Source organism: Temnothorax nylanderi, unplaced genomic scaffold (genome assembly GCF_030848795.1).
Source record: "Temnothorax nylanderi isolate EJ_2023f unplaced genomic scaffold, tnyl_v1.0 TNYL_tig0022_pilon, whole genome shotgun sequence".
Taxonomy (NCBI): domain Eukaryota; kingdom Metazoa; phylum Arthropoda; class Insecta; order Hymenoptera; family Formicidae; genus Temnothorax; species Temnothorax nylanderi.
In genome coordinates this window covers 1,252,065-1,274,885 of record NW_027249084.1, presented here as the reverse complement: position 1 = coordinate 1,274,885, position 22,821 = coordinate 1,252,065, and the positions used below count along the sequence as shown (strand labels likewise).

Sequence of the window (22,821 nt, the reverse complement as noted above, 5' to 3'; positions counted from 1 at the left end):
AACATCTTGTGTTTTCCGTTACCGAGTTATCTTGAATTTTGAATTAAGTTCGTTCTTGAATGAGTGCATGGCGACGTATAGCGGTGCACACGAACGTAAATTCGATTTCACGCTTAAATAGTTATATTTATGCACAGCTGGACTGCCCTCGTCTCTCCTTGTATGCTCAAAGAATAAACGAGCAAATCTCAAATGCCAAGACGTGGAATAAAAATGTGCCCTTAAATTCGCTCTTTCACGGCTAGATAAATGCCACCGCTTTCGGGCGGATTATCACGAATCTGCTCGATCAGCAAGAGTTGCAAAGTTGTATCCGGAATATCTCTTTCCTTATATATCTTTTCCACCTTTCTATTTTCAAGTCGGATAAGGCTAATTAGCAAACTCTGGGGAAAAGTTTTTATATATAATTATATATAAAATATATCCATATATATATATATATATATATATATATATATATATATATATATGTTCTTCCTCTTGTATAAGCTCTGTTCTATATACAAGAAAAATAATTAAAAGGATAGTTTCCGCATTGGTGTTTTTTTTTTTGTTTTTTTTTTAAGTAAAGTTGAGAACTGAGAAAAAATACCAATATATAAACATAATATATAAAATATGATTATATATGTATATAGAACATCGTATAATCTAATCGCAATTTTACTTTTTGTATAAAAAAACAATGGCAAAGTTATTTTTCTAATTATTACTTTTCAATTAGTCTTCTTTTTATTATTTTTTTATACATATACAAACAGAGATTATACAAGAGAAAAAATATATATATTATATATTATGTATAAAAACAATTTTTCCGGGAAATATAGAACCTCATTTGTTAACAACTCCAATACTGAGCGTCCGTTCATGTAAAATAACCGAGAAAGTCGTTTTCCCACACGTTCAAAACCTTATGTCCAACAAGTAGCAACATAAATTCGATTTCACGAATGATTACCTCGATGAGTAGGTACACAGATACAGACAGAGTAAATACATTCGTACAGATAACCAATATAGATACCTTTACGAGAAGACAAAGTAACTACGTCTGTAGAATGGCGGACAAAGTAGATATGTACACACAAGTAGCAAGCTAGATACTTCCGCAGTCTGCACGCGAACGGACAAGTATTAAAAATGGCTTCTATTACATGACAAATCGCTCATTTGCTGCAGCAGACAGCAACTAAAAAAAAACGAAGTTTTTTCAGAAAGTGAGTTTCAACGTTTTGAATCGTTAAAATTTTGTGATATTATTCTTAAATATAATTATGGTGTAATAACTGCGAATGTATTCTTAATTTTTTTATTTGTTATGTTCAGTATATTGAATTCCGTCTATTCTTTTGCAAACCACTCAAAAATGACATTTTCTTAGTTACATCGTTGTTGTAGCAAATGAGCAAAATGTAGAATTATATTAACGCGTTGTACAGAAATTTATTGTGTTACTAAAGAAAAAAAAATATTCGATGGAGTGCACCGCGCTTTTGATATAATTAATTGTTAAGATTTTATTTATGGAAATTAACGGCAAAATATTGTTCATATGTTCATACGTGCGTTGTTAGAGCTCTGATATATGCTCGGTGTGTATCTCTTCCGACTAAAATATGTCGCGCCATCCGTCCGGGCGAAGGTCAGGATTTCCTTCGCAGAATTGTCGATAATGCAGTTACCATGCGGCGTGTACGTCGGATCGTCTATCGATTTCGGCACCCAGTGACCTATTTTCCAATCGTGCTCGAAGGAACTTTCGTAAGGACACGAATCTAGAGCCGTTTTCGGCGGAGAATGACCGCTAGGTTCTTTCGAGGGAACTTGGACTCGATGATCGACGTACCCGTTTTTGACGAATCGAAATTAGAGATGGGATCAAGTTCAATGTATACTTAAAAATCCTAGTCAAATCCAATAATCAAGTTCCATTTTCTAGGATTCAAATTAATTCATAAGAAATAATATTTTATATACATTGTGACTTGCGAAGTAATCAATCCCAACTAAATAGTTAGTTTCGAATTTTGGAATGAGCATCTGCAGGAATGCACCTATACTTATAAGTAGTTTCCATCGTAAAGTATCAAATTTTACACGTCGTACACGAACTCCAAGAATGAAGTTGTTAGTTATGTATATGTATATGTGTAAAGATTTCAAGTAACTTTGATTCTATATTTTTAACCATATTTTTATTATATATAATTTTAATGATTGATAATAGAGATATAATATTTGTAATTGTCAAAAAGTATAATATATAAAAATAATTGCCACTTAATACAAACGTTTTGATTCGAAGGAACGTAAAATTTCTAGTAATGCACTCATAAAAGATTCGAATCGACATATATCCACTTGGAAGTAATACTCTTGTTTTTCTGAACCCTTTATGAGATAAAGGGTGTACAAACCCATTTCGTTCGAGTCTACTTGGAAGTACTGCTTTTATTTTTCGAAGTAATCATAGAGAGTTTGAAACTACACCAACAGATTTGAACACTTGTAAGATACTTATTGTTAGTCCCATCGCTACTCGATATAGACGACACTCATCTATTATTATTCTCTACAAATTACGTTCCTACCGGAAAAACAAGATGCTACATAAAAACAAAAAAGATTTTGATCGAACAGAAAACGTTGGAAGATTTGGAGAATTATATATTTTATCCTATTAGTATTATACTGCTGATAAATTAAAAAGCTGTTAACCGCCCCCTTCCACACGCACATGCGCGCACATATATTGTGTAAGAAAAATGTAATTGTATTTTTAAATCATGTAGTTGTATTTTTAAAAATCGAGTGGCCCTTAAAATCTCTTTCACATCTCCATGCACAACGAAAGTATTGCCACTACATTACATGTCCCTCGAAACCATGAAACCTAATAGAAAAAGCTTCAACGTTTTCCTATTATTCAAAATAGTAAAGATATTTAAAGCACAAATGGACCAAGCTGTATATATACTGAGTACTCCTAAATAAACATTATGCAATAAATATAATAAATATAACAAATATCTGACAATGTCAATAATAATCTGTTAAAAAATATCTCACCTTGGCTGCGGTGATATTTTTTGTAATAAATTCTTTACGGGATTACAATAGGATGCTTATCAGCATCATTGTAAAATCGATTATTGATTTAGTTATGTAAATTTACTGTTCCAACGGAACTGTGTTTCAAAACTGACAAATAATCAGCGCACAGTTTGCTAAGTGAAAAAAGTGTTTATTAATTCACGCATAAAAAATATTATTAAACTACTGAGAACCAGCCCGATCGAAAATAAGGCACTTCTCTATTTACTTGTGAAAAGTATCTTCATGGAAAGTCACACAAAAATAAAGAGACCTTATTTAAGTTATATTCTGAAAAGGTCTAAAGTATAATATGTGTAGCACTGCGTCAGAGCGAGTGCATCAAAGCGAGTGCTCACTTAATAAATTTGCGTTTTGCCATCCTGGATGGTAATGGTTGATTTTAGAAGTCCTTCGGCTTCTGTCAAGGACCTCAAGTGAGAAACCAAGAGTGGTAGGGTACCACGGGAACATCGGATCGATCGTTGCAAACGATCGACCAAACCGTAGTATTAACAAAGGTTGTTGCCCCCATAAATGCATCGTGAGCACACGTTTTGCGCGTGGCTATGTATGTTTAGAGAATTGTATTTTACTTTTAATACAGCCTGTTGAAGTTGACTGGTATATATATATCTTGATACCGATACATTTTAACGTTCCGCTTGCATCAACATGGCCACTGTACAATCGATTGATTAGAAATAGATAGAGATGATTAATCGAGCGCAATTATCAGCTGAATGGTAAATGAAACTGAAACATCGAATTCTCAACGTCATTAAAAATTCACAAATATCGATTAATTATACAAAATATGTACCGATAAAGATTAATTAATGTAATTCTGCAAAAGTAATATGCGCAGTGCATGGGTCGCTTTGATTAATTGATTTAATTGTAAGTTATTACTACAAATTGCATCGAATTATTTCCGACGGAAAAACGAAGTCTCGAGCGAAGAGATGTAATTTAATTTCGAACCGCATTTATTTTAGAGAAAGTTTAATTAACACGATGTGTGCGCGCGAGCGAAGTTATAATAATCCTTAAAACTTCGGCGGATCCGCCATTACGATAATTAGGATGGCCCACTTCGGAAAACAACACGTGGGTAGTTTGAGCGGACTCTCTCTTTCTCTCGCAATTAACGCATTGCCACGTAAATTAAATTTCATTAACTGTCGCGCCGCAATGACGACAATTTTCCGATCCGATAAAAACGTCATTTTGATTCTTGCGTCAATTATCTCTCTCGAGCAAGTTTTGAATCACGCATTGACTGTTGACAATCCAGTTATATATCTTTACATTATTCTAACAGATGTTATTATACGATTTCAGATACAGTACCTACTTATAGTTAGAAATAAACTTTAAGCTCCTTCCTTAACAATTTATTTAAAGACTTAGCACTGAACAATTTAAAAGTTGAGAATAATCAGCAAGAATTGTTACTTTATTATAAAAAAAAATACTGTCAGATTTGGCTTGCGCGCCTAATATTAGCGTTAGGAACTGTTCTCAAATCGTGCAGGTAGTGGTAACGGCGCATCAAGTGCCTCGTTCGACTCTGCTCCGGCGCACTCGCTAATAGTCAGCCGGTCGAGTCAAATCGTTTTACAGCACAATTAATGATCTCTATTAGCGAAAAGTTGAGAATTATAAGTTTGTTTAAATTTAATCACCGATCTCTCCATTCCACTTTCTACACCTCGTATAATTCAACAAATGCACAATTTTCATACAAGAATTCCATGTATTAATACACTTTAGATAATTAATGAAAGAAATAATGAAGAATAAATATGATGAGTAGTAAGCTTTCAAGATCCTCATATGATGATTTATAGTAAATTTTTTGCGACAAGTAAAGTTGTGTTAAATGAGACGGCCAAAACAAATGCGAAGATTGATGCGCGTACGCACACGTGGTAGACAGCTGGTTGGCAAGCCCGGATAAATATGTCATGTAAACACATATAAGTGAAGGGAAACATATGAAATCCGCATTTGAATGCACCTGACTACCATTATCGTCACAGATATGGTTAAGACGGCGGAGATAAAATAGGCGAGCAAACACTGATGATTTTTTTTACATTCGATCCAGAAATATTCAATTTTAATAGAATCAGGAGACAAAAGCAAATTTAGAAATTGTGCCTGTTAAAAGATATTCGAAATTAGTATTATTTCGCTATGCTACAGATTAAAAAAAATATTTTTTAAAAGAATAAAAGTAATCAATATTTTTTAATTTTTTTAATTATATATTTTAGTAACGTTTATAATGTGTCATAGTATAGTTTGGTAATTTTTAGTTTTTTATTCTATCTCGATTTAACTCGACCCGTAATTATCTCAATCTCGCAACTCAGCATGTCATAATACCGATCCTTAATTGCGCTCTTGTTTTAGAATATACTAGACTTCATATGCATGATAAACGATCTTGTACAATCATAAACAATTTGGCAAGATTAACTCAAGCTGAATTAATCAGAAATGTAATGTTGTGTAAAACAACATACGTAGCGAGATAATAATGATCTAAAATAATAGAATATATTTCAATAAACGGATTATTAATTCGAACTCATTAATTTATTTAAAAATTAAAAATTTAATAAATATGTTTCAAAATATGTTTCAATTAAATTAAAAATACTAGAATATAAATTTAAAAGGTAACTTTATAAAGGAAGAAATTAAAAAATCTAAGAATATCGCAGTTGAAGGATTTGAAAATCCAAGATTCTAAAAAAAGGTCAAGAATATTAAAATATAAGTTTTTATTTAAAAATTGGAACCTAAAATTTTCTCTGACATTCTAAAAGACTAATAAGCATTAAATAACTTAAGCTTTTTGAAACCTTAATCTTTTTTTTTTAGAAAGTTCTATATATGTTTTAGAACAAAAACTATAATTCCTCTTTTTGCATTATATCGTATAACTTTCGCTAAATTATTTAACGATTAATGGTTTGGTCCTCGTTTTTTGTGAAATACAAGATAAATTAGTACAACGGGAAAATTGCGTGACGTCGAATGATAACCGCAAAATTGTTTATTATGTCGACTTTTTATGCCTTGCATCATACAAAATGCCGTAGGCAGGGCGGATCCCAGGAGTATTGCCCCACCCGTCGACAGAAACTCTGTTAAAAAACACGTTTCAAACCCGCTTCATCGAAAGCTGGAAGTTGCAACAGCCAATAAAATTATTTAAATAGCGATTGGTTATGGCAACACTGGTCAAGAAGCTTGTAAGTTTCTTGAAGAAGTGGCATACAAAATGAAACTTTTATTATATCCTGAACAAAATTTTGTGGAAGTTTAGACGCTTTCTAGTTCAATGACCTATTCCATATATCTTCTTTATATTTTATTTCTTCCTAAGCACCTTACATGAATCAATTTATAGCAAAATTGAAATTTTTAAGTCAAATATAAATTTTTTTTTTTTAGAGTAAAAGAGCCATGTTTAATGTTACATGCGCGTCGAAAAAGGGCCCAAAAAAGAGAATCAATGGGGGCAGGAAAATGAAGACTATAGGGGAAGGAAATAATAGGAAAATCAAGCTATCAATACATATTATCGTTCGTTCGTTCGTTCGTTCGTCACGTGTGTGTGTATGTGTGTATTTTGTAGCTGTGTGCGTGTGTAACTGTGTCCGGATTCTATGATGGACTCACCCGCCAGCAACCAGGATCATCTGCATGTTGCATGGAGGCGGCCTCTTTGTTGCTTTTTCGCAGAGGGGGCAATCCGGAGCAGTGAGTCCTCTAGTTTGGCATGCGGTGACAGAATAGAGCTATAGAGTAGGTAACTAGAGAGATAACAGGAGGAAGAGAAGGTCTTACCGCCTTGTTCGAAGTCTGAACCATAGATTCGACAAGTCTTACTTTTCCTATTTTTACCGAAGTATTTTTACTTTGATGGTACTATTGTTATGTCTACCAACTAAACTCACACATATATTATCGCAAATTTTCTTTTTAATTTAAATATATTTCCAACATTTCCAAATAATTTCATAAAATGGTTCAAATAAAAAAAAATGCCAATTGTATTACTAACGAATATTAATTCATAACTACTTCGAACAAGGTCGAAAAGAAAAGGAAAGATGACAGATGTAGTAATGAGAAGAAGATTCAAAAGTACTCTCTAAAACGAAGCGTATTAAAAAACGAAGAGAAAGAATACAGATCAGATAAGAAAGTCGAGTAGTAAGAAAAGTAATAAGAGGAATCGATAGCGAGAAGAATACATATGTATAAACAGAATAATTCGGAATTATACCATCTAAAGTTTCGGTGACGTGTTAATCTAATTGAAGGAAAAATGAGCTGACGGAAAGAAATTAATTTGAATCTTGTTTTATTTAAATAATAAAGTTTTAAACTTCTATAAAAAATTCCCCATTAGATATTTTTAATAAATATTTCTTATATACAGAATATTTCAAGGAGAGAAAGATTAGAGCAAGATGATATTCAAAATTAAAAAGTTTCGACGAAGTTTTAACAACGTAAATAAGTAGAAGTTTCTTTCGTAATTAATTTACAATAGATTTTTGCTTTGCTACATTGATTTTGCCTTGACTCGAAATTTAATTAGAATATTTAAAAGATAAATATTTAAAAAACACTTAATTTAATTAATAATTATATATCTAAAATAAAACAGTTTAAATATATTCCTCTAAACAAGTTTTTAATAAACAAGGATTTATTCTATAGTTTTTATAATTCTCATTATTATTCCAAATATTCTAACGCATTACAAAATTTCCGTTCTAACGCGCTACCAAAATTTCCGCTGGTATTACCAAATTTTCCTGTCTATCGAATGGCCCATAACAGGATTTCAACGTTATTCGTTTCTTAAATATATTTCGATTTATATTTTATAGAAAGATGCCTTATGTATATAGAAAAATTACATAAAAAAATTATTGCCTTAAATTATCGCATGATTAATCGTGGATAATTATGTTTTTCACTGTGCAATTACAAGAAAAATATAATGTCAATTTTATAAGAATTGTAAAATTAAGTATTTTACTTATATAACTAATGCGATTTATAACTAATAAAAAATGTTGTAATTATACTAAAAAGCATTAAAAAAAGAGAGAAGGGAAAAGGAAAGAGGAGGAGAAAGGAAGGAATAAAGTGATTGAAGGAGGGGGGGAAGGAAGAGACAGGCTTTTAGTATTGCATAATCTAATAACAATAAACACTTCGCAAAGAACTAAGAGATTACTTAATTATTTTGAAAACAATTTGCTTTAAAACATACGTTCACGAAGGCTCCTCGGACTAAAATTGCTTCTAGAATATCATTATCTTATATACTTCCTTCCTGTTACAGGACATCCTATATACAGCATGTTCCAAAGCTATCGCATTTCCTTTAAACCCCAGATTTCTACGATTATCTCAAAATTGACTTTTTCTTAGCGAGAGAACTTGGAAGTAGATGACATCCTAAGAAGTGCCAATATATAAAGCAACAGTTAGACGTTGTCGCGTCTAACAGATCGAGTAAACCGAATTTAACACGCCGAAAAAGAATTTTAATAAAAATTTAGAAAACACAATTGTACGGAAAAATCCCAGAAGAAATCTCAACTAGGAATAAGTCATTTTGGCATCGGAGAATCCTCGTTTAATGGAAAGTGCAACGGTCTTGGGATATTCTGCATATACATAGAACTATAGATGTAGATAGAGAAAGAGAGAAAAGTACAGTGGCTAACTGGCGATGGCCCAGCAGATCGCCGTGACGGCTTGCGTTATTGTACCTTCCCGCATGTTGCGTCTAACCACCACCGAGGTCCATGTGCCCACCCACGCACACCCGGGTCGCAGGACCTTTAACGGTATTCCACTTAACTTCAGTATCGTTCACTGTCACGACGCACTATCACACATTTGTCAATGACGGCGGCCGGGCTGGCGACGACGCTACCGAGGTATTCCATTGCGCCACCACCGGGAGAACCGTTGCGAGAAGAGAGATGCAAATACGTTCCAAAATACGCCCCGACAGCGGAGTAATCGACAGCGCGGGACGAAGCACAGATCGCCCACCGTTTGCTCCGAGAGTGATTATTCGTAACGATCGGTCGAGGATAACTTTGTTGCGATCGTTATTCATCAAACAATTTAATTTAATGAAACAATCTTCGCGTTTATTCTCGCGGTATTTCGAGGATGGAGAATCTGAGGCAGAGAATGGATCAGACGGAGGGAAGAGAGATAAAACGCTCGTCTACGATTATATCGCACGCAACCGTCGCGTAATGTCGTGAAAAATCCTTCCCAGGAACACATTCAGACGAGTCCACCGTGAAATGCAAATCTGCCGTGATCCTGTTTGATCCCATCTGAATCTCATTTGGATTTCTTTAAGTGTATTTTAAGCTTTACGAATCGAAATAATCTTTTAAATTTTTCGTACGATTGGAAAAAAAAGTAATTGCTCCGAACTGTTGATTCGTATAATTCTTCGTCTGTCATAAAGAGGTTCTTTATGAAAATAAAGAGAAATTTCGTGCACATTATTATTCAACAATCTTACAAAATTATTTGATCTCGTCAGACGGATCCATTTTTTATCGTGCCTCTCCGTTATTCTCATTAAATATATTGTATGAAAAGGAGATTGTGTGAAAATGAGCAGGAAAGAAGAGGAAACATTAAATGGGAATACTAGGAGATCAAGCGAACAAAAACGCAAGTTACTTCATAATTTTTCAGGTTTATAATGTCCCATTAATTTCCGCTTCAAACATGGAAAAGATCTTTCAGCCAATGACTGAAAATGGAATACTTCAAAATGCAAAAGGAGTAAAATAGCAGTCTTTTTTGCCGCCGTCAGACAACTCATCATATTTGTTTTATCGCCAGTTTATTATTTATATATGTATATAATTTTATATAAAAGCGATATATATCTTTGAATGCAAAATTAACAAATGTTCGCGAAACGTGGGCATTAAATTATTTAATGTCGAGTGGATATTTAATTGCAAATATGAAAGATAAAATAAAGTAAGCACTAAAGAGATTTCGAAGATCCCATCAATTTCAAGAAATCTTGGATATCGGGAATTAATTACCTACAATCCAATTATTTTCAATGCGCCGCCGTTTCGTAGGACCTGACGTCGTTGTACGTTATCGTATTTGGAAACGAACGACGGGGTGTAACAACAAAAACGTGCTTATCGTGCCCGCCAAACCAGGCGGGTCCATCAGTCCATTCGCATTATGTGCATGAGTCCCGTCTAGATCACGTTTATCATTTTGTCAACGGTTTCATGGATCCCCGGCTCGCGTAAGCCGAGATCTTAAAATAAAACGTGGAAACTGACGGTGAGAAGGGCCGGAAATAAAATTGAATCACAAGATTGAAACACCAATAACGGCGCACGGTATATTATTCTCAGTTAACGGCCGGGTCCACCTCGGCAACCACGTTGCTACGACTGCCTTGCGTAATCTTGTCGATCACCAGCAAGAGCGGAGAGTGCGTGCCGCCTAAAGGGGCATCGGGGGGCGGGGGGAGGGCGGAGGGCGGAGGGCGGAGGGCGGAGAGAGGAGGAGTCCGATCCGGTGAAAAGAGAGCGGGCGAGTGTGAGCAATCACTGTCACCGATCACACTGTCAAAGTCCTCGCGGAGTAGACTGGTCCGCGAAGGGAGCACGTTTCGAGCCGTGTCGAGCCCGGTGGGTTTCTGAATCGCCGAGTGGTGCGTGTCAGGACGCCAGCGGTAGCGGGCCGGGTAAATGGTGGCGGGAGGAACGGGAAAAACCGAGAGGGAGAGAGAGAGAAAGAGAAAGAGAGAGACCAAGAGTGGGTGGGAAGGAGAGAGAGAGAGAGAGAGAGAGAGAGAGAGAGAGAGAGAGAGAGAGAGAGAGGGAGAGAGAGAGAGAGAGAGACGCGGCGACACGCGTTTAGGCGGCAACTTTGAGAGCTTCGACGTAACACTCCCGTCTCGAACAGCACGGTCAGACCGTGCGTGGTGCCCACGAATGGTTCACGCAGGGTGAGAGATCGGGTGCGACCCCCGGTGGGACGTCGGGGTGGCAAAGGTACAGTGAAAGGCGCCGGTCGAGGAACGCCGCCAGGAACCGCCGCGGCATTCTGCGGAGGCGCCACCGTGACTGCGAAAGCTCCTACCCCCTTCGCGCTCCTACCCTCTCAGGAGTTGGAGTTGGTTGCGCGATGCAACCCTATATATGCACGCGCGCGCGCGCGCGCGCGCGCGTGTGTGTGTGTGTGTGTGTGTGTGTGTGTGTGTGTGTGTGTGTGTGTGTGTGTGTGTGTGTGTGTGTGTGTGTGTGTGTGTGTGTGTGTGTGTGTGTGCATGTATATGTGTGTGTGCGGTGTGGTGTTGTGTGTGCGTGTTACACGAGCCCGAATGTGATCGAAATATGCTTGTCTGTATGTGTGTGTGGATGGATATGTATTTGTACGGAAGAGAGAAGTAGGTGAAATCCACCTTCCCTACCCACCCCATACCCCACCCCATCCGGCCCGTTCGTGCTGCTGCTCGTGCGTGGGCTTTCGCGGCCATCGAAGTCGATATCCACCCCCGCCCCGACCAGCGGCTCGCGTATTATCCTCAAACTGTTTCTCGGACAGTCATTTTGAGGATTCTCGGGGGTTTCCCAATCCCCCTCCCCCCTCTCCTAACGCAATTCTCTCATCGTAGCAATTGTCGTTATTCTTGTAATCTGCCTCGTCTATCGTTTCCTGTTCTACCGCGAAGATATTTGTTCTCTTACCTTCAGAAACTCTTATAGTTTCGAGTAGAAATGGAAAGCGGGGAGAGAAATCTCGATATGGAATAAATCCAAAAACTTTCTTCCGCAGCGGTATTGAAGATAACATGGATTACACGGATTGATATATTCATATTATCATCGGAAGTGCCAAGAAATTTGGCAATGCCGACTTCATATTTTAAACAGAGCGAAAAACAAATCCCTCTTAAAATCGAGTATTGTTCCAAAAATTTCGACTATTTTATTTTTCGCGTATTAAATCATAAATATATTTTACATCGTCAATGTGTAACAATAATACGTAATTTGATAATACGTAATTTGATAATACGTAATTTGATAATACGTAATTTAGATGAGAACTAATTTGCTGAAACATGGAACTCATTGTATATAAATAAAATTTGAACTTGTTGAATTGCGGAAGCTTTCAGAGTCCATTTTGATTTATTGTTCGCAACGTCGAAAATTTTCTCAAGTTTTCATTGATCGTAATTGAATTAATCAAACGAGAAAATGCTGTTGCAGTTTTATCAACGGTATAATTCAACAATCAAGATGAGCTTATATTAAATAAATTGTAAATTGCAGGAACGGAATAGAAGATTTGGCGACGCTCCTATATGTGATCCTTTAAGTACACGTGATTTTCAATCAAACCTCCACAACCCCAAGCAAAAGATCCTCCGAAAAGAGCTTTCGACCCCCGAAGCTCAGAGTAAAAGTAAACATGAGCGTGAAAGCGAAAAGCTGTTTAACTATTGAATCTATCTGCTTGCTAAATATAGAATTTCGATATTCTCGATTATCTTTAATTTATGAAAATCTTTAATTTATGAAAAATGTGTAAAGTTGTCCGAAGAGTGCTTAATTAAGAAACAAATTTTATCGACAGATTATTTTAAACGGCAAATTATTACGAGCGGTGTTTAATAACTATCTAGGCTTCCCTAATTTTAATCACCAACGCCTCGCCGCAGGATATATCCCAACTCGACCTCGAATAACGCGAAGCAATTCCCAACTCAGGGAATACCGTGCGATCGAGCCCGATCAAGTGATGTAGATGCGCAGAGTGACGATATTTCATTGCCAGTACATTTCACATCTGATCATTATCCTCGATATTGGTATCTCGCTTCTAATATTTTTCACATTAATAGCATAACTGTAATATATCGATATAATTAAGTATAATATAATTTCATGCGCATTTCAATTAGGAAGTCAAAAATTTTAATATAAATTGTACAAGAGAGAACAAAAATTTTTAATTACTTTTATGAAGATGAAAGCTTACAATCCTTAACATATACATATAGGGTGGTAAAGATCAAACAGAAATGTTATGTATACACGCCATCCTGCGGACAACCTCTGAAGCTGAATAATCACGTCGCAAGCTGTGTGCAAGCACGAGAGCTTGCAACGGGCTTTCATACTTTCATATCGTCGGAGTTGAAAACTACGTTACCAACTCGACGCAAAAAAAAGTAAAAGAGATCTGAATAATCTCTATCTAACAGAATACAAATCGTTATATTATTTAAATACTTCATTTATTAATAAATTCTGTTTGTAACTTATAAATGCAAGGATGCATTTATTAAATAATTTTCAATGCGAGACTTTTGCTTTATTTATAATACAGAACATAACAAATCATAATAAAAATAATAATGATAGTTAGCTTCGATAAAAAAAACTGCTACTACTAAAAATTTATATTAATTTATTGTCGCTATCACCAACCTCTGGTTGAATTCGATGCGCGGATCTGCGCGTATTTGCAGCATATGTAACGTATGGTACACCATGATACAGATCATAAATAATATTATCACTAAATCACATGTGTTGCATTGTTTTATCTATATAAAACTTAATTATTTCATAAGTTAAACAATCAATTTGATGACAGGTATTTTTCAGGTACACACGTGAGATTATACACATTGCTACAATACATTTTAATTATTTTACAAAAAAAAGAGTCTTATATATACTATTTAAATAAACTTTTCTTTTTTCGTGTTTTCTAGAATTAATATTTAATGTAAGATTCATTTAAACATTAAATGATTAATTTCACATAAAATCAATCAAATTTTGTATAGATTTAAATGTCAAAAATAAATATAAAAATATTAAATAATGAAAATTATTAGTTTATGCTTATGTAACAGCACGTTCCGTGTTTTAACCGTTTCACTGATCCGCGAAGCGCCTGACAGTGATTCCCGACATGTCAAGAACAACTGATTGATTGTGACACGAGGCGAGGTCCCAACCACTCTGGATAACCCAGAGAAGACCGCCGTGGTTACATCGATTACATCAGTAATGTACCAATAGATCGAAATGCCAAATAAAAATAAAAAGACAATTTTCACAAAATCAGATTCTATCTATCCATAGCTTTCAACAATAGGAAATATTTGGTTAAGAACAAACACCCCCAATCCAAAAAAATTTCACAAAGAATCTTAGCCATGTAAAGGAACACCTGGCATAAATTAAATCCTAGTAAAAAACTAAATCTTTTAATCATTGACGAATTATACTTGAATTGTCGGAAGTTAATCGTAGTCTTAATCCATTATTTCTAATGGCAGATATAACAATCAATAATTCAAAGCTTCTTGTAGATGTATCACCGAGTACGATCAATTCGTACCACCAATGGTTCAATGGACATAAACAGTAAGCTACATTTATACTCCCCGTAAGCATTAACAAGCGCATTTTTTCCTTCGTACTTTACAAGAAATAGACGACAAAGAAGAAATCGCAAATGATCACTCCAGACGCTTCCCAAGATAGACGAGAATATTGAATGATCAGACGGATTTCTATATTCATGACATCCATAAATAGAAAATTGATTTTGTAAACTTCGTCTACATCGTCCACAAATTTACATATTTCTCAAAATCCAAACACAAAATTTTTCGAATCATCATTAAATTACTTTAAGCAAAATTCCAACTATTTATTTTGAATGAAGCAATGCAAAGTTATCTCGGGATTTATTACATTTTGTATTATTATTTAGATTGTTAAGTAATATTAAGCAAATTTTTATATGCGTTTTCTTCTAATCTTTTTTACGCAGAAAGAAAAGAATTTTACTGCCACAACAAAACTAGAACATACTACTGCATATATTATATGGAGGGGTAAAAGCCATAGTGGTGTAAGTCAAATTTTTTAAAATATTGACTTGTGTGCATAGATGCAATCTATACAATATATAAATTGCATCTATGCACACATAGTCAATATTATAAAAAATTTAACTTACACCAATATGGCTTTTTTACCCCTCCATATGTAAAAGCAATTTAACCTCCGCTCATCACAGCTAATTATATTTGATAATACAGCAAAATCTGTTTTTCGTTGAAAGATCCTCGTTTATATAAATACAAATTTGTTGCTAAAGCAAGATAGTCTACCTCTAATAGGTACATTTTTGTTACTACAACAAAAGAATGTATTATTACAGCGATAATACAGCAAAATCTGTTTTTCGTTGAAAGATCCTCGTTTATAGAAATATAAATTTGTTGCTAAAGCAAGATAGTCTACCTCTAATAGGTACATTTTTGTTACTACAACAAAATAATGTATTATTACAGCGAAATAATTTGCAGTTCCAGCAGAATTCTTTTGAGCAAATAAAATTAGCATTGTGTTGACAAATCTTTTTACTCTCCGTATAATAATTAACAGCACTACGTGCTACGACAGCATAAAATATACTGTGCCAACAAACCTTTCTTCTCTATGTACATTTTATGTACACACGTGTTTCACGAGCAGCTTTTTGATAAAGAGCTATTTGAAAGTTCCAAGACAGAAAGCCATCGCTGTCGGTCCTGCATACCTTTCATCAATACAGTTTATAAGACAAAGGCTTTTAAAGGGCTTCCAAATGTTCAGGGACGCGAAGAGATGTAAGTTGTGTGACGTATAGAGCACATGCTTATATAAATGGCCTCAGACGTTCATATTTAGGTGAACTTCGCATAAATGTCGCGGTTTAACATTATCGAATATTCATATAATGACGGGCAATAAGCTTTGATTTTCGTTGTTAAACAACTTTAGGATTTATTTCTCACTAGCATTGTTCCAACAAAGGAATCGATTCCATATTCGTCGAAGAAATATACATCAGTACTGGCGCCTAACTTGTATAATCGTATAATTGTTGGAAACTTCTACACAAATAATTTTTTATATTTAATAATATTTGTCACAATAACTTTTTTTACTAAAGTTTAAGTCATTTCTTTAAAATAAGTACCATTTGATTTTAATGACTCACTAGAGATAAGTTTATTTTAACACGCCGGGATATATATGTGTTCTGCTAGACGTAAAATAATTAATATCACATGATATTTTTTATATTATATTGATATCGCATTCTACTAAATAAAAAATTGATACAAAGAAAAATCTATTAGAAACAATAACTATTAACAATAAACTTAATGATAAATCCAAAAATGATAATGATAAATCCAAAAACAAAGAAATAACGCCAACAGCGAGAATCGTGAAATAAATGACCGTGTTTCTTTCGCTCCAGATTCGAGTCGAAGCTCGCGCGCAAGATTTAATTTACGTCCCGACGTCACAGGCAAAGCGAGGATCACCACGAAAAAAGCAGGGCGACGTAAAAAAGAGAGAGAGAAAAGCGGAACGAAATCAATCGCGAGACGCAATTAAGAAGGACGAGAGATGAAGTTCGTCCGACAGAGTAATCGTGGTGCGATATGCGACAGACGAAATGTGATGAAAAGGAACTTAAAGAACGATAGTCGGATGTAGTCGGATGAAATGAAAGAATTGTTTAAAGAACGATACTTAAAGTGGATAGATGAAATAAATACAGAAAAGAAACCTTCAACACTATTTCAGTGGGATTAAATAATGTTAGTCTAATTTAAACGTTTAGAGTTTAGATAGCTGCATATAAATAAGTAAGATATAAATATGCCTAAATATCAGCATAACGTTAAATTGAAGCGTGAAGCAGACGCAGTGTTAGATCAGACTTATCTCGTTGGTCTCTCGCCTCTTTCATGTAAACCTCAATAATTTATTAACTTTAACAATCTTGAACAGATCAACATTGGAAAAGCACGCGGTTTCGAAATAACACGATCTGACGCATGTTGTACGTATATGTATATTGGCAAACTTGTTTGCTCCTGTTACAATTTCCTTGAAGTTACAAAGTGTAAATTGCACAGATCTTGCCTTCTATTGTAATAGCCTGTTTTCATGTCAACTTCTTACTAATGCAATTATAGAACGAAAAAGAGTACGTGACTCTTCTTACCGCTGTCATGAGAAAAACACGTAATGTTTCTCTCATGTTAAGATATTCTCTTATATTTAAGAGAATAAGAAATGTATTTGATAATTTTCCGAGAAAAGCAAATTTCTGAAATTTTCTGGCAAGGTAGCGTAAATAAAATCGATCGTGAACTCTAATCATTCAAGTCTAGTCGATTTGATCGAGCTTACAATCAATTAGCGCTTCTCTTTGCATTAGAATAATCTTTATTATTTAATAAAAATGAACAAATAAATCATATACGCAACTTGTTCTTTGGTCTATATATACAAAGATTGCGATATTTATACATAAACCAATATTCATTAAACAATAAAATTTCTTAACCCTTCATGTCCTCGATTATACTGACTCATATTCAAAAGTTACTTATAATGTTATGTGATTTATTTTGGCTTAGATAAATAATAAAAGTAGTTATCAGAATGTTCCTGTCTTTTATCACTTCCAAAATTCATAAAGAACTATCTTCATCAATTAAAAACAATTTTAAAAATTAATCATATGTCACACAGAAGCTTAAAATTACAAAAAAACAAGCATCACAAGATCTTAACTCGGCATGTTCTCGCCATGTAATTTTGGATCCAATCATCAAAAATCAATTATTATAATTTGATATTTCAGTCTATTAAGAATCGCGTAAATGAACGGTCTCGTTTCGCGTATATTTGGTGCAAGACACTACCGTGTCTCTTGATCCCCTATAATAAATATTATTCTGATTTTTTAAATTTTAATATTATTTCTAATATTATTTTTCAAAATTGGTAATCTCATTTTCAATAGAAACCAGTTTATCGAATGTTTCAAAAAATTTTTACTAAGCTATAAATCCGTTTTTCTGAAATTTCAAATTCTAATGTCATATTCAAGAAAATCTAATCTTATAAAATCCTTTAATCTATATCAGTTGTATTGTCGTTATAATCTAATTTTTATATATAGAGTCATACAATATTAGAAATAGTTTTTGATAATTATCTCTCATAATTAAGGGTATTATCTATAACTGTTGGTTGATACTTTGTGATTGATATAATAAAAAGAACTTAATATTAGTACACAAGAAATTTCCCCCAAAATTTTTAGCGCATATACTTTGCTTTTCTTTTTCTTTTATATTTATAAGATTTTTAACGATATCCAGGATTAGTTTTCAAAAAAATAGATTAATTTTTTCTTATAGCTTGAATCTTGATCTTCAAAATGAAATAAACATTTTAATACGTTGTTCTTAAACAAAATTATACATTTTTAAAATATATATGTATCGCGAGAACATAAGGGGTTAAGCCGACATTCAAGGTAGAGTTTGTAATACGTTTTCTTGTGTGTACCTGCGTCTCATTCTTACCGTTGTATCCTTAATATTGCATTAACTTTATGTGATTTTGCAAAGCACACTCGCGCAAATAATTACTCGCACCAACATCATCTTGTCATATCTCACGTGCAAACTTTCGATGGGACCATGCATACGCGTTCTCGCAGTGCAAAGGTATTGTTCGGGACGAATAACGCATCACTGATGCCTTCAAATTGATAAAACCAGAATAATTGAAGAAGCAATTGTCCAAAGAGAGTACTTTTGTAACATTGGCTCGAATCCCAAATGGCCAAAGGCATGAAAGATATTTTACAAATACGGTATATTTATTGCATCTTTATATACTTGATTCTTCAATTAAATTAATGAATCATCGGTGTTTCGAACACGCTGGCAAACTATAGCTGAAACATAAAATTTACTAAGGGGTGGCAAGATATTTTCGTAGCACGAGCAATAAACAAAGGGGTGGCAGGTGGTTGGCGAGAGCGCTCATTTTATTTTTCCTCGTGTTTTTCCCTCGTATATCTTCCAAGCAGAAGCCAATCTCTTTCGGAGTTGATACACCGAGCAAAACATTCCACGACAGTCGTCCGCTGCGAAACGCAGCATTCGCACCAAGACATTGATAACCTGGCAGTGCGTGAAAGCTCTTTCGCTCAAGGTGCAAGTCCCTTTCATTCCATTCCATGGCAGCGCATTCCAAGCTCCGATCAAGACACGATGAGCGATTTAGAATTTATTAATTTCACATTATCTCGATATTTTATCCGTAAAATACATTTGACTTAGGTATTTCTCCTTTTTTGTATATCAATCAAATAACACATGGATAAAAGGGACAGTATAAGTTAGGTTGACACCCAGCATTACCGCTCTATAACTCTATAAATCGATTGCATTATTTTGCATATCCCATACTTTATATATGATCTCTATTATTTTATATTATCGCTTCTATATTATCTGTACATCGGTTCACTTATTTTACATATTCGTATACTATATTTCACATACTGGATCCACTACTTATATCGCTCCTTAATACGATATTATCATGCTAATAATATAAAGGTGCTTCGGAAAGGATTTCGCTGGATTTATTTTCGGAGGGTAATACGTATCATTTTTTTTTTATTATCACGTGATCATACTTTCGTCGCGTTGCAGCGGCGGGGGTACAGTCAGTAAGCGGTCCAACATCGAACATCGCAAGCTTGTGTGTGTTTTATAATGCCTTGTGCTGGTGGATGTGTCGAGGGATCTCGGGGAGGTCTGTGTCCGTCGCCGAAGGTCACACGATGTGGGACATACAAAGCCTCTGTGAACATTGTGCATTCGGCATCAATGGAAGCTGTGACAAGGACAACGGAAATGCCAAAAAAAAAAAATGATGGGGAAATGGGGAAAGGGCAAACGGAATTTGGGTTTCATCGGTTAATATCAGGCTTCAATTTCCTGCGATCAATCGCGTTCTCATAATTTTCTATCGGAACTGGTTACACGGCTGACAGTCATTTCATCTAATGAATCATCGGAAGCAAAAGTAAAAGGGATACATACACGGATGACCATGGACATCGATCGACAAGAGATATTGGATCGACATTGGAAAAACACGTGAGTCACAGTGAGCGCGTATAACCGTATTTCCCTGTGATATTTCGACGTGGGAATACCGCGTTCCCATTCCAGGTACCTAACAACGAACACCCGATAGATCGCACGGAAAGAGAAGCGGAAGGGTATTGGATTCGACTGTTCCACATCGACGTGGACAGGTTCTCGATTAAACCGGCATTCCCGAAAGAATAATCGGTGACAAATGGAACACAATCTCGCTTACGTAACTTACACGTAGATAAATAGTCCAATTATATATTCGGAAGAGTTAAGAGAATAAAGATTTTAAAAATTAACATTTATAAAGAGAATTGTTATAAAATAGAAAATTATTCTAGAAAATAAATTTAATTGTATATAAATTCTAAAGAAATGAAAAATTCCAAAAATTGTCTTACTGGCACGTACGAATATCAAAAGAAGAAAAGACCGAAGATGATAAATTCCGCTAACTGCAGCGAGTAATCAGAAGGATCAAGGAAATGTATACATATCGGCAAAACATGTGAGAAAGGACTCGGACCAGGCACAATATATCAGCCGGTTGTCAATGTCAGCCTTCCAGTGGATCGAAAGAGAAACAATCGATATCACAGGTGAATGCACTCACCGCTGCTTCGTCTTAACGCGACGATTATAGCGGTGAAATTCCGCCGGTGAAATTCCGTCGTTGGGGTCGAAGCCCCGGCGATGTTTCGGCGGCGAGGACATGGCGGCCGCCTTCTTGGCTTTACCGTCGCTCGGATTCATGGTGATCGCGGGGTTGTTATTGCCGCTGACGACGGCGCAGGCAGTGCCGTTGCCGGTGCCGAGGTGCAGCGAGATGAGCGGCGGCGGCGAGGGTGGCAGCTGCTGCTGATGTTGCTGCTGCTGCTGCTGCTGGGCGGAGGAGTGGCGGACGGCGCTGCCGGACGATCGCTCCGGAGGATGACAACGGCAGCCTGGTGCTGGCGGCTCGCCAAGGACACGTTCCCCGTGACCGACGTGGCTCTGGGGCACCGCGTTCAGCTCGTGCCTGGTAACCCTACCGGCGCCCGGCCCACCCATTCAAAACCGCGATGATCGCCGCCCGCGATGACTCCACCTCTCCGATCTCACCGTGACTGCCCCTGCCGACAGATTCCGCGCACCTGCCGCACGCTCTCGGTCTCGGCGACTCCGACTCACGCCTCCTGTTGTACCTCTCGATTCTACGATCACCGGTCCGTCGTACGCGTCTCTGCGAATGCGGCGAGAATGACGACGACGAAGGGCCCGAGGACGTGCCGCCGCGTAGCCGGGACGGAACCCGGCACGCCGGCTTGCCCGGCCTCATGCACGCGTCACTACTGACTCGATCTGTCGGTCTCTCTTTCACCCTGGCTCGCACACGCCACTCATCCAATTTTCGGGAGGGGTGGTGCTCGTTGAGAGACGCGCGTTCGTGGGGCAAGAAGCGAGGAAGGGAAGCACCGGGTTGATCAAGAGAGCGGCCCTACATGACCGGGAGGGGTGGCGCGCGCGACAACTGATGCTGAGACGCGATCCTACTTCCGTCCCGCGATCACGCCGACTCACTTTAACGCGATGCGATGCACCCTTCGCATCCTCTCGCATCCCTGTGTGATCACGCCCCCTCGCATCTGCCGCGCGATGGCAGCACCGCGGCGTTATGTATGAAGCACGATGCAACAGTATACGAAAAATTGGGAAAGGGGTGGCGGCAAGGGTTTTCCGCGCATCAAGCGTGACAGGGAGTGGAGGCTGATCGGCGTGAAAAACTAAGCGAGACTGACGCGGTGCTGCTATCGACATAGGAATGACGCGATTTGATCGAAAGGAGAGAAATTTCGTTATACACCGACGTTATCACGACCGCGACTTCACCTGCCGAAGTGTGCTGAAAGCACGCTTGATCATCGATAAACCAGTCCGCCGTTACATAAACCGATTGACATGATCGTGAATGACGCAGTTGGAAAATTAATAAGGAGGTTAACGAGAAAGGCTTAGTGGTGAACGTGGGAAGTCTAGACACCGTGGCGATTGAATCCATTCGCGTGAACACGCTATCTTCGATTCCAACGTGCCACTGTAAACTCACCCCCTACATCCCCCGCGCATAACGTTTCTGATTTTCGAAGGAAGCAATTGGTGGCAGCACTGCAGATCACGAGACTCAGGCGGACCGACAAGTACACGAGGGCGGTCAAGAAGGATCGTGGGAGGGGTGGTGAAACACTGTTGGAACAGGGGCAGTGGGATAACCCCGATTAGTCGGCGGAGGGTGCGCGAGGAAACCGACACGCCGATCTGATAACTACCCTTCCGCAGCCACGCACGAATAATTACTCCATTCGTAAACAGCTTTTTATTTCTGCCTCATTTTTTCTTGCTTTTTTCCTCCCACTTGAATAATATTAAACTTCCTGCGGCTAATGGAAATTCCAGGCAGAATGCATTCTGAGATTAAAAATCGGTATTTTATTCCAAGTACTTTAAATTAGTACTTTGTTTTGAACTTCTGATGATAAATAAAAATTTGAAATAACAGAAATGCCAATAAAGATAAATCTTTCTTTGAAGAAGAGAATTTTAAAAGAAATTGG

General features: G+C 36.6%; 2 protein-coding genes across 12 annotated transcripts in view; both read right to left on the bottom strand.

Moving 5' to 3' along the window:
* Positions 1-22,821, bottom strand: part of Shaker (potassium voltage-gated channel protein Shaker) — a 119,274-nt gene that overhangs the window by 59,125 nt on the left and 37,328 nt on the right. Inside the window, exons 1-3 of one of the 11 annotated variants that reach the window (XM_071700501.1) lie at positions 9,695-11,317; positions 8,861-9,336; positions 6,799-6,888 (exon numbers count right to left, since the gene is read on the bottom strand). The exons of 8 other annotated variants lie outside the window; for them this stretch is intronic. In XM_071700501.1, coding sequence (XP_071556602.1) covers positions 6,799-6,824 — 26 coding nt within the window. In that variant the 5' untranslated portion in view covers positions 6,825-6,888; positions 8,861-9,336; positions 9,695-11,317. Of the gene's footprint in view, positions 1-6,798; positions 6,889-8,860; positions 11,318-22,821 lie in introns of those variants that run through there. 2 more of the 11 variants (XM_071700498.1, XM_071700500.1) reach the window with 2 other exon arrangements.
* Positions 17,092-22,283, bottom strand: LOC139769440 (uncharacterized). The gene is made up of 2 exons (XM_071700503.1): positions 20,844-22,283; positions 17,092-19,931 (listed from the first exon to the last, which is right to left on the bottom strand). The coding sequence occupies exons 1-2, from the start codon at positions 21,278-21,280 to the stop codon at positions 19,751-19,753; spliced, it is 618 nt and encodes a 205-aa protein (XP_071556604.1). The 5' UTR covers positions 21,281-22,283; the 3' UTR covers positions 17,092-19,750.